The following is a 12,806-nucleotide window of genomic DNA, read 5'->3' as shown; positions in this document are numbered from 1 at the left end:
CATTGTTTTGGATTAAAAGTATGTACTAAGGGCGTGTTTGAATACTAGCTGGATTATACAGACTGAGAAGGTCTTTGGATGTGAACAGAGCAGCTTTATTGCTGGATTGAAATTCCTTACATCTGTGTGTTTGTGTGTGTGTGTGTGTGTGTGTGTGTGTGTGCGCGCGCGCATATGTGTCTATGTGTGTTTATGTCTCTGTATGTGACTGTGTCTGTCTGTCCCTTCTCTATCTCTGTGTGAGAGAGAGAGATGGAGAGAGAGAAAAAAGAGAGGAGAGAGAGAGAGAGAGGAAAGGCCAGAGGTCATCCTCAGGCACTGATCTTCAGCAACTGTCCATGTCACCTTATTGTGTGAGGCAGGTTCTCCCTGGCTGGGTCCCTGGCACTTTGCTCATGGAGCCATCTCTCTGTCCTCTGGAAGCGATTTTTCTCTGCACTCGCACACGTCCCTGTCCTGTACCCTCCCCGCCTCTGTACTATACCTACCACAGTATTCTGAACTGTCACAGGAAAGGCCCTTTTGAGCTAAATCCTTCCCAGTTGCTTTTTCTTTCTCTTCTTGACCCCAAATTACAAAGGAAACCTCTCTCCTATGGTCTGAGGAACAACCGTGGCCAGGCACACAGTCTTCCTCCTTTTTTCTTTCTGAGATCCCTGTTGTTGATTAGTAATATTTATTATTGGTTTACCTTTTCATTAAACAGCCCAGAAACACATGGATTTTGCTTTTCTTTATTTTATTGTATGTATGTGTGAATTGGGGTGGGGGTGGGGCTTCTGCGTACTTGTTTTTGTGACAGATGTTTGTGTGTTCATGTGTGTGCAGGTCCACACACAATGTGATGGTGTGCACGTGGGGGGCCAGAGGCCAGTTTGGGGTATCTTCCTCAAATCTCTAAGTTGTTCATTTTTTAATCAGCAGAAATGTTATTAATTAGATTAATTTTAAATTTTCATGTGTGTGTGTACAGTATTTGCGTCATGTTTCCCTCCACCCGACCCACACCCCTCGTTCCCTCCCATATCCTGACTTCCCTTTCTTTAATTACTTTTAATTACTGCATATATAAATGCGAAGATATGTAAACACAAGCCGCTAAGTTTGTTTAATGGTGTATGTGTGCATGTATGTGTACATGTGTCTGTGTGCATCCTTGTGCACATGAGTGCATGTGTATGTGTGTGTGTGTGCATGTGTGTGTGTATTTAAGTCTAACTACTTGGTATTAAATAATCACTCAGGGAGCTGATTCCTGGGGAAGAGTAATTCTCCTTCTCTTAGGAGTCACTAATTTCCTGTAGGTCTTCATCTAGACATGAGGCCCTGTGAGATTTTCTCTGTCCAACATGATGAGCAAACTGCTGTTTTCATTGTTCAGGTCCTGTTTAGACGCCTGTACTGTTGATATTTCCTGGGTCACATACAGAAGACACGGTGTCACTCTGGATGCCTGGTCCTCTGGCTCTGAGAATCTTTCTGTCCCCTCTTCTGTGGTATGGATGGATCAGTTAGAGTTAAGTCCTCCCGCAGGCTGCTCTCTGCGTTTGACCAGTTGCATCTTTCTGTAACAGTCTGACACAAAAGGAAGCCTCTTAGATGGGAGGTGAGAGTCCTGCTAACCTGTAGGTGTGAGAATCAGCACTTAGGATGCAGTGGGGAATTATATGAAAAGCAGCAGTGATAGGCTCTTCGCTAAGATCTAAGTATCCACCAGTAGCTGGCTCCTTTTTCAGTATTGGGTATGATTTCTGCCCTGTTGAGGCCTTGGCCGCCACCAGGATTTAAGGGCCACTATTGTACCTGTAGGGCTGTCTTGCTATTATGTTTTCTTCTTCCTCCCTTCGTAGCTTGCACAGTGACTGCCAGTGTTATGAAAGCTAGTCCTCACTGAGGAGGCTTCTGAGTCAGATTCATCTCCATTCCTTAGAGCCCTGTGTTTGACACACGTGGTGCGTTGGGTAACAGGCACTTAACTTCCAACCTCTGCAGACAACCAAGGGCAACAGCAGAACCCTGGATTATTTGATGATCCTCTCGGAGTCCCTTGAGCAACAACTCAAAAGGAGTTTCCTCATGCCTGGTTGTAGGGTTTTCACCAGGTAGCCTGTGTTTCGTGGAGAGAATACCATTACCTGAGATGGTGCAGCTTTATTTCAACTGAGCTTCTATTCTCATATGCTTCTATATTGTATGTATTTCAGGTCAATATGCTATTCCCTATGGCTTCTCCAAGCACGAGTCATCCTTCGTGCTACTTACCTCTGTCCTCCGTCTCCTTCTACTTTGTCTCTTTCGACTCTGCTGCCCATGCTCCAATTAAATCACACATGTCCCTTTCCCCAGTAGAGGCAGACCCTCTCCCTAAGCCTGTCTCTCATTGGTTCTTCTAAGGTCTGGCCAGTGAGCTCCAGGAGTCTCTCAGTCTCTCCTCTCTAGCAATGAGATTAGAACTACCAGCCCAGCTTCTCATATAAGTGCGTGGATCTCACGCTTCTCATGCAAGCACTCAAAACCATATGAGCATATGATCAATAAGGGAATGTTCCTCGTGACACTTTCTAATTCCCTCTGAGAATTCTTTCTGGAAATACTTGCAGTTGAACCAAAGGCCTCATGTGTACTAGGCAATCACCCAAGCACTGACCCACAGGCCCAGCCTTCCCGTGAATAACTCTGAAATCTACTACCTGTTCCTCAGACAAGCCAAATACCGTTTCCCTTCCAGCTCATGACTGGATTTCATTTTGTCTCTTACTTCTGATTAGAAAAGTTCTTGCATATAGAAAACTCAGGAACAAGTTCCACCTTGGCTTATGGAACTGGCTCATCCCCCTTTTCAGTGCGCTTGCACATCTTCTGTCCCTTATGTAAAGATCTACAAATGTGCTTGGGGTCCCAAAGGAATAACTTGTCCCAGATCCCAGGATCTTAAAAGAAAAACCGTCCCTCGTTTCTTTAAAAATACATAATTGCTGCTTCTCCTGAGATATTTTTACAGTGATTCCCTAGAGGAAGCATCGCAGCTGACGGCCCAGTGCGGGGCAGAGATGCACAGACAGACAGTCTGGCTCCAATTTATGTTCTGTGCTAACATGGCTAATAGGCATTAGTATTTTGATTTAGAGAAGTGCTCTGCTTGAGCCTAACTTGGGTGTATACACTGGTAACATCTGGCTCAGAGTCACACATTTCCAAGGCCAAGTGCTATTTATTTTTCTTCATCTTCTTTTCCTTCCTCTTCCCCCCTTCTCTCTCCTTCTCTCCCTCCTTCCTCCCTTCTCCTCCCTCCAACAAAGTGTCTTGGGAATGGTTTCAGTGTTTTGATAGAGGAGCCGTACACGGCATAAATTGGCAGACATTCCATTTGCCCCATGTTGAACTCCATCGGAGACACGCTGAACCTTTCAGGACTCTTGTGTGTGTGTAATGTGTATCAGCACGTTCAGACAACCCTGTCTGTGCCTTTCTTTTCCCACCCTTTTTCCCCATGTCCAAGTCTTTGCTATCACTTCATTTTCAATACTAAACTCAACACTCACTCCAGCTAAGTGGGGAAAATGTGGCAGATCTGAATTCATGAGACAGCCTATAAACATCTCGCAAAGTGAGTGAGCATCTCTGCATAACCTTGGGTTCTCTCCAGGAGTATTCCTCGCTTGCAAAGGTTTGGTAAAGCAGTGGAACTGCAGCCATTGGTGGCCCCGCTGGGAACAGCCAGGGGTGCCCACCAACGGTTCTGGGAGGGCTTCCCCACCAGATGAACAGTGCTCTGTTTTGGAGTCTGAGATCTGTGAGTCCTTCAGCTGGGGGGAGGGGGGAAGTGATGTTGTAATCTTCTTACTTAACACTAGCTGTCCCAGTGACTTAGTTCGGTGGAAGTGGGGATAAAATTATGTATTTGAAAAGAAGCCCTCCCCAAACAGTCTCTGAGGAACAAGCACACCACCTCTTAATTTAGTTTTTCTTGGCTTGTGGCATTGATGACCAAACACCTCTCTTTCCATTTAAAATTTAACCGCTTCACACTCAGACAAAATTCAAGTCTAAACTTAGCCAGTAAGGAAACGGGGATTTGCCAGAATGCTTACTAAGTGCTGGCTGTCTCAGGGTGTGTGATGTACAAACACCACAGCTTTGCAAAATAAGTGATTAGCCCTCCCCGTGCCATGGGGTTGCATTCCAACGGGATGCTCAAATACAGCTTTCATCATACCATATGCTATGCCTGCTTACTAGAAGAGCCATGTATTTTTTTTTAATATTTTTGTTTGTGTGCTTATCAGATGCACAGAAAATGCGTTCTTCATGGATTTTTTTTTCCATCACTGTTTGGATAGCACTAAGAGATGCAGTTAGGAAGCATGTTATCAACGGAAGTAACAATCATGGGGGCTGCTAGGTTTTCTCTCATTTTCCCATAAATCAGATCTGTAAATGCAAAGAATGTAAAGAATGAACACGAGATAACCAGTAATTTTATTGGAAACTTTAAAAGGGAAACGAATACCAGTTGGGCAAAAAAAAAAAAAAAAAAACCAAAAAAAAAAACAAAAAACAACAACAAAAAATAAGTTAAACCAACCTAGTCTCCAAAAGAAAAACTTTAAGGAGATATTTCTGAAATCGATATCTGTAGGGCAGAAAGCAACAGAGGACTGTGGGCTCCCCTCTACAGTCGTGCATCATGGGCATTCCTCAAAAGCAGAGAGCGTCACTAATGGAATTATATGTTTTCATGCTGTAATTACATTTGATTTTCCTGATAGTTCTGTAGACTTTTTGTTCATGAGCCCATGACTTCGCAGAATATTTAGAAGTTTTCTATAACATTGTCCTAATTAAGACCCACTTTGTTCCCTCCAAAGCAAAGGATTAGCAAGAGCAATTTTTAACGGAAAAAGAAAAAAAAATGTGCAGTTAAAAAAATTATTCAAGCTTCAGAGAATTCTTTCAAAAACAGTGTAGGATATTAACAACAGGTGAGAGAGAGAGAGAGAGTCTTCCAGTGGAAGAAAACACCGTTGACAGCCTTCTGAGTTCTCAAATGGCCTGAGATAATAACATAACATAGATTTTCTTTATAGTTGAATGAGTATTCGGTAGACAAAACAATTTGATCTTTGCCTTGTGTTGAATTCTACGACAGACCCTTTGAAGCTTTCAGAAGCCTTATGTGTAGCATGTATCAGAGTGCCCTTATGACCCTGCCCACGCCTTCATCACTCCACCTTCTTGTTTGGGGTATATTGATCAGAGTAACTTGTCAGCCCCATACCCCATTAACATCAGTTCCTATTTAGTAACGTGCCCCTCCTATTCTCCATGCCCCCACGGCTACAGAGCACGGGAGGGCACTAGAAATGCGTTCACACCAGCGTTTCCTCCACAACACACAATGGAAGTGGATACAAGAAGAAAGCTGGCCAGTGCCAGGGAGGGGCAAATGGAGCTAGATAGAGACACAGCTGAACGTCCCCGGGCCCGGCCTGGGTTGGGTGTTCTCATCTGCAGTTGAAGTGAAGCTAGCTATATATCTCCCCATGTTTAGTACAGTTCTTAAATTCCACTTATTTGAATGCTGAGATCCAGACTGCAGTTGACCGTTCTCAATTCCCTGCAGCCTGGTTCATGGCGGAGGGGCTCAGCCCAAATCATACACTGAGGTTTTCCCAGACAGCTTCTCAGCTAAAACCGACAATACTCTTGTAGACTTCCCAGCTTTATGGAGTTTCCCCCGAAACACCCATCTGGCCTCAGCTTCAAAGGAATTGTTCCTTCAGGTTTTTGTACTTTCTGTGTCCCCCGCCCCAGTCACACCTGTAGTTCCTTAGATGGTGCTCTGCCTTTGACTGTTTCAACTCTACCAGCGAATGGTTGCTTCCTAATTGACTCTTTGAGTCTCAAAATCTCCTGATGCTGGGAGTTCACAGGCAGCTAATCATGGTAAAGGTGCAACACCTCTGTCCCTGATTCCTAAGTCCTTGCGGCTGTTTAAGATACTGGCCACTGCAAGCAAACACGGAATCGCTCTGACTTCTCACCAAACCCTCCAATTCCCTAACTCTCTAAAAAGCGTATGTTTTCTACATGGTTTATGTGTAATGAATGAATATTCTTTTATTATCCACTTCCTGCAACCTTAGTGAAATTCAGGTTAGAGCACACTATACATATAATTAAAGATTCTGTTAGTCTGTCAATCAAAATGCAATCCACAGTTAAGTGGCCTTTGTACCATTCTCTACCTGCTCTTACTATCTAGACTTAATGCAGTCGTCTCTGTTTAAGCCCTGTAACATCCACTTGGCCTGTTCTCCTCCAACTCCAGTTTGACTGTGAGCTTTTCTTTTCTTTTTTTTCTTTTCCTTTTCTTTTTGAGATTATAACCTTTCTCCATTCCCTTTCTTCTCACCAAATTTTTCCATATAACTGTCCTCACTCTTCTTCAAATTCACTTCCTCTTTTTTCACTAATTGTTATTACATGGATATATCTATATTTAAATACATATGTTTCTAAATACATCCTATTTAGTCCATATAATGTTAACTGAATAGCCATTTAAATATTTAATAAGTTTTCTCTGTTCTTCATCAAGCATCCAAATACCGTTCTCCGAAAGTTATATGTGGCATATAGGCAAAGTAAATATTCTGAAGGAGTTGGCTTTTACATTTCTCTTAGGAATACACTGATTTGGGTAGATAAATTTCTATTGAAATGTATTCTTAATCATTTTTAAATACATATAAATTTTTATAAATTACCAGGTATATCTTTGAAGATTCATGTTTGGGAATAATCCGTAAATCATCTTACATGCACATATGCAATTATGTAAATATTGCAAATGGCATAAATGTATGTATTGGGGAATATAGTATAAATTTCAATATGTGTATATAATATGTACTGATCAAATTGATAATTAATATTTCCATTTCAAACATTTACCATTCTTTGGGTTGAGAACAAGCAAAATCCTTTATTCTGACCATCTGGAAGAGTACAGTAAATATTGTTAATTGTGGTCATACAATATTACCAGCCACGAGGATGTTTGTCATGTTTTAAAATATTGCTGAACTCGTCAACTCCTTCCTCACCTCTGGAAAATATTTTAATCATCACTAAAATTCCATCTAGTATTTCATCTTCTCCAACAATATGCACCTAAAATATTTTACTAAATCTTTGTGGTTATTGAAATTTTATCTCATTTTGTATGCATTTTTTTTCTCAGGATCCCCCAATGGCTGTGACACTCGGGCTCCGGATGGAGGAAATGATCTTCAATCTTGCTGATACACATTTGTTTTTTAATGACTTAGAGGTAAGAATTTTAAAAGTCAACAATTATTGACAACACAAAAACTCTCAGTGTTGTCATCATGCAGAAAACCTTAAGAAATTTGAAAAAAAAATGATAGCATCCAACGAGAAGTATAAAATTCTTGTCAAGATGAAAAATTGCATAGACTCTGTGAATGCAGACTTGTGCTCTTGAGTTATACATGGTTATGAACACATAACGAGAACAAAAATGTCTTTAGAAGTAGGTGGTCTCTTTTGTGGCTTGGGTCAGACAACCCGTCATTTTGCACTTGGACTTGGTTCTTTGGTATCTCAGGCCTTTGAATTAGCATCAGCCTTTCGAGGTTACTACTCAGAATACAATTTATGTTATTCAGTAGACGATTTCGACCAATTCCCTTCCCAGCAGGCGAATGGCTCATCGAGTGTTGCAGTATCTTTGAACACACACTCCTTCTCATTCTTCCCCCTTCTAGATTAAAGAATGCTAGAGCTGTTTACACGGTGGAGGCGATGAGTTTTAATGAATGCATTGGGTACTTTCTTCTCTTGGGGCTTCTATTCCTAATATCAGCTTCCAGCACAGTTGTCTGAGTGGCAAACAAGAGACAGAAAAAAATGAAAATCAACCAAATGAAGAAGCACAAGATGATCTGGCCTCAGAGTAGCTACACGTATGTGATGACAAAGAACATACTCTCCCTGTTAGCAACCTGGGGGATCTGACATGCAGAAAGCAGAAGAGGAAATAACACAATAGTTTGGGCAAAGGACCAAAGGACCTTGTAGACAAATATAATTGTGCTAAAATAGTGATCTCTCATCTTTAGAAATTCAGATGCTTAATTTATATTTTTATTTTGTGATTTCACAATATTTAACTATAGTCACATTGTGAACAGGGATGACTACTGTTATGACTCCTTATGACGTTCAAGACCTAGTTTATGTTAAACTTACCAATAACTGTCAATGCTTTGAAATAAATAGGCATATCATTTCTGTACATATTACTTTTCAGGGGACAAACTAGGTTCAACAGTGACATAGATAGACAGAGAGATATTGATAAATAGATAGATGATATAAATATATATCAATATATGTTAGTAATGTGTATATATAATATGTATATATGCATATGTGAGTGTGTGTGTGTGTCCTATGTTAACAGCTGGCTCAATAATAGAATTGTGATTTTAAAGCAGGTTTGAGGCAAGGAAGCACAAACTTCTGCCCCTGTACATTGATGGATTTAGGAGGAAAGGAAGAAAAGCCACATTTTAGTAAATGACTTAGATAAGATTATAGGTCAAGACTTAGTTACATCAGAAACACAAAACGGAAAATGATTCCATGTGGCCTGTAAAATCATGTGCTGAAAACTGCAGGCACAAAAGTGATCAGTTGTGGTTTTCTTAGCTTTGCCCGTGTTTTTATTAGGTGATAAAATGTCTGTTCGAGCAAGCTTTATTTGTTAATGAACAATGTGAAAGCTCAGTGTTCTTTATCTAGTTTCCATTCTGTATAATAAGAAATACTAATGGCCCCTGTAAAAACCGACTTCGGCTAATCCCACTGCTTCTATCCCCAGGAATACAGATGCTTATACCATGGTGCCTGCTAATAGAAATTAAACTTACCATGAAACTTGACACTTCAAACACAGCAATAGCTATGTGCTATTTTTCTTGTTCTTAATATGGAGGAGTCTCAGCTTAAAAAATATAAGGTGGTTAATATTTCCGAGGCTACCATAGGAAACAAGAAGCTTTCTCTGGCTTTGTCCCAGTTTTATGATGTTTATCTCGTTTGACTTCTTTTTACCAGAAACACGTGGAATAAATGACGTTTCGCTTTTTGGTGGCTTATTATGATAAAGTGGAATAGGACAGACTAGAGTTGCCAACCCATCAGATCCCATGTGAAGGAGGAGAGCACAGTCCAGAGTGTCCTCTGAGCCCGCACTTAGGCACTGTTGAATACATGGCACCCCCACAGGAGTGCACACGCATACACAGATGCAATACTAATGAATAAAATTCCAAAAACTGAGTAAAATGCTCGCCTTTCGGCAGAACACTAAAAGGAAAGGGGGAGAGTATCTTACCACAAATACGTAAATATTTTACATGCCTGGAATAAATGTCACAGCATACAGAAAAGGCCATGGCTAGATACAGGGCTTTGAATCTTTTTATTTTATTTTATTGCAGATCTTAGGTAAATGTACTTTGTAAGTACTGGCTGGGGTCACTAGCAGGAATATTAAACTGGGAAAGTAATGGTGTTGACGCTTCTTTCCTGGGTGTGTGTTAGAATGTCATGGAACCATTGACTTAAACCCCACAGTTCTGCTCTTCAACTGTATTCCAGCTGGTCAGTAAAAGATAGGCCCAGACAAGTAGCATGTAAGCACATAACGGGCATGCAAGCAGTGGTATGTGCACACACAGTACACACATGTGCTTGCAGAGGTAGATGAGGCCAGGGAACACAAAAGGGTGTTTCCAGGTGACACAAACTGATGAGATCCAGACAGTAACTTTCACGTCTGTTTGGAAGTTACCTACCCACAGGTCTACTCTGCTGAGTGGCTAATTCTGAACATCACATTTATGTCAATGACCCTTTTGTCAGACAACTTCTTAGAAAGCCTCCATCATAGGAATGAAGCCGAGCCTGCTTCCGCTGGCGTACAGAAGTGCCTGACAGTGCATATATCATTATCTTATTGTGAGAACTGTTTTTTTTTTCTTGTATAGCTAATCTCTTAGGGTCTTTTGTGGACTCCAAATGTCTGTTTGAGACAGTAAATGCTCCAGTACGTGGTACGCCGTAGGCAATGACAGCTGTTCCTCTCAAATGTCCTTAAAAGTTCCAAATCTGAATCTGGCTACTCAACACTTCATTCCATTCTGCCCACCCCTGGCCCGGCAAGAGAATGCTCTCTGTTCAAAAAAATGTTATTTCAGTTAGAATAACTTCCAGAGGGGAAAGCCCGAGGGAGTTAGGGTTCACAAAAGTGAGAGAAGAGTGCTGTGTTCATAACTGGAACAGATGAGGGGCAACTCTGTGGTTACCTTCTAAGACACATTTAAAGCATTTATGATTAACACCATAATTATTTTAAGCACTTGGGGTCTTTGCTAAGCTGTGTTCAAAACCAAAGCACTTGAACAGTTTTGGAGTATTTTAAGTTCAGGTTAAAATGACTCCTGCCTGGTTTGCTTACAGTGAAAAACTAGTTGATGAACAATTATTTATCTTTTCTGTTAAAAAAAAAAAATCCAAGTAATTGAAGTTCAAGTTTCTTTCGCTGGACTGTAATCCTTGGGCAGCTGTCCAGAGTCAACACAGAGAGTTACTAAGCGTAAATATAAGGAGAAGTTAGATTTGGAAGACCCTCAAACCTAACTTCAAATACAGAGTGCATGGTCCAATAAGTTTGATATACTGTTGTCCTCAGTAGTAAAAAATGAATTTTGGGGCAAGTTATGTACAAATTAATCATGTGAGTTAATTCTTGAAATGTAAGGAAACATTTAAAAAAAAAAAAAACAAAGGAATGAAGAAGTATTCAAGAAATAACTTGTGGCTGAAGGGACTCACAAAAATCTCCCTCCTCGTTTGGGGGATTTTAAATCATTTTATTACATAAGAGAGAGGTGGAGATTATTTACACGAGGGAAGATTTTGGGAGTTCATGGAGTGAGGAGCTCCAGGTATTTATTTCAATCTAAATGCCTCTCAAGAACATCACCATGTCTGAGCTAGAGAGATGGTTCAGTGGCTAAAAGCACTGGCTGCTCTTCCAGAGAACCGGGGTTCAATTCCCAGTACCCATATCGTTTCTCACCGTCTATAACTCCAGTTCCATGGGATCCAACCCTCCCTGGACTCAACAGGTACCAGATACACACACGGTACTCAGATATGTAGGCAGGCAAAACACCCACAAGTTAACACTTATTTAAAGAATCTTGCCATGTCTAAAGAACAAATACCTAAGTCGTGTAGAATTGCTTCAGTGCCTCTATATTCTGAGGGGGAAAAAATAGGTTTTCCAGCTTCCATGCTAACTGCTTAAATCACTTGACTTACTTGCATTTGAGAGGTTTCTTGGCGATTCAATGCCTTCTGTTGTCACAGAGCCCGCCTGTCTCTCAACCATGGACCTCAGCTCCTATTCTGTTCATTTCCTTTCTCTCTACTGATTATGTCCGCATCTTCTCACATGTATCACCATCTGGAGTATTCGTTTGTGTCACTCTAACTTTGTGTTAGAAACTTGAAACCATTGTGGCAATTCTACCGTGGCTATCATTTGTCTAAACTCCTGCCGTGTAGTTAAGAAGCAATTCTTTCATTTTCTAATTAGGGCTTATTTTTTATTGGTATATACTCTTTGCACATGGTACCAGATTACATAAGGATATTTTTTTCTTTTTCTTTTTTCTTTTTCTTTTTTTTTTTTTAATTATGAGGTAGTCCTGGGCTGTCCTGGAACTCCCTCTGTAGACCAGGCTGACCTCAAACTCTCAGAGATCTACCTGCCTCTGCCTCACAAGAGCTGGGGTTAAAGGCCAGTGTCACCACCACCCTGCTCTATAAGGAATTTTCATAAAAGTACCTTAAGCATAGTTCCCATTCCATATTCCTCTTCTTTCCATTTCTTAATTTTTCTCTTCAAGCCCCTCATTCCCCAAATACCTGGGTTGATTATTTTCTGCCTCTAACATATGCCTTAAAAATCTCTCCCTGAAGCACCCTCAGATGACCTCCATGTAGACTAACTCTCCTCAGCCCTTACCTAAGAGCATAGGAAAAGATTCATTCAAAAATTATCAATCCCATAATTTATTAAACCCGATGAACTATTAAAATAAATATATATAGATCTTTTAAAGATTTTTTTTGTTTTCCTTTTGTGTTTATGGGTGTTTTGCCTGCAAGTATGTATGTATGTATACACAGTGCCCACAGAAGGGAGACGAGGGTGTTTCCACCTGTAATGGGAGTCTTGGAACCTAGGTCCTCTCTGAGCAGCAAATGCTCTAAATGCTGAACCATCTCTCCATCCCAAATACATTTTGAAGTGACATACCAAAGCTTTAGTGAGTGAGCTTGCCACTCAGTTTTGTGTTTCATCGTTTATTTAGTTCACAGTTGCTTTTTTGACCTGGGAAAGGATGCTGTCCAGGTCAGACACGTGTGTCGGTCAGAGGACAGCTTGCAGGACTCACTTCTCTTACTCATCCCCTTCCACCATCTGGGCTCCTGGGTTCAAGCTCAGGCCCTTGGGCTCAGCAGCTTGCTCATCACCAGTTGCTGAGCTATCTCCTCACCCCCCCCCCCAGGTTCTGTACATTAAACGAAGTCAGAGTCAGCTGAAATTGAATGAATAATATGTGTGGAAGGCTGAAGGCTGAACATTCGGTGTTTAACGACAGACTCTTCCAGGTCTAAAAAAATTTAGAGATTGAGAG

The 12,806-nt window shown here is 41.0% G+C and overlaps 1 protein-coding gene across 4 annotated transcripts in view; it reads left to right on the top strand.

Moving 5' to 3' along the window:
- Positions 1-12,806, top strand: part of Eya4 (EYA transcriptional coactivator and phosphatase 4) — a 253,327-nt gene that overhangs the window by 225,453 nt on the left and 15,068 nt on the right. For all 4 annotated transcript variants that reach the window (XM_060373192.1, XM_060373193.1, XM_060373194.1 and 1 more), the window contains one exon: positions 7,247-7,336. In XM_060373192.1, the coding sequence (XP_060229175.1) occupies positions 7,247-7,336 (90 nt within the window). The remainder of the gene's footprint in view (positions 1-7,246; positions 7,337-12,806) is intronic.

This window comes from Meriones unguiculatus, chromosome 20, assembly GCF_030254825.1.
Source record: "Meriones unguiculatus strain TT.TT164.6M chromosome 20, Bangor_MerUng_6.1, whole genome shotgun sequence".
In the NCBI taxonomy this organism is placed as follows: Eukaryota; Metazoa; Chordata; class Mammalia; order Rodentia; family Muridae; genus Meriones; species Meriones unguiculatus.
Note: the sequence above shows the minus strand (reverse complement) of the source record. Positions and strands in the feature narration are given on the sequence as shown.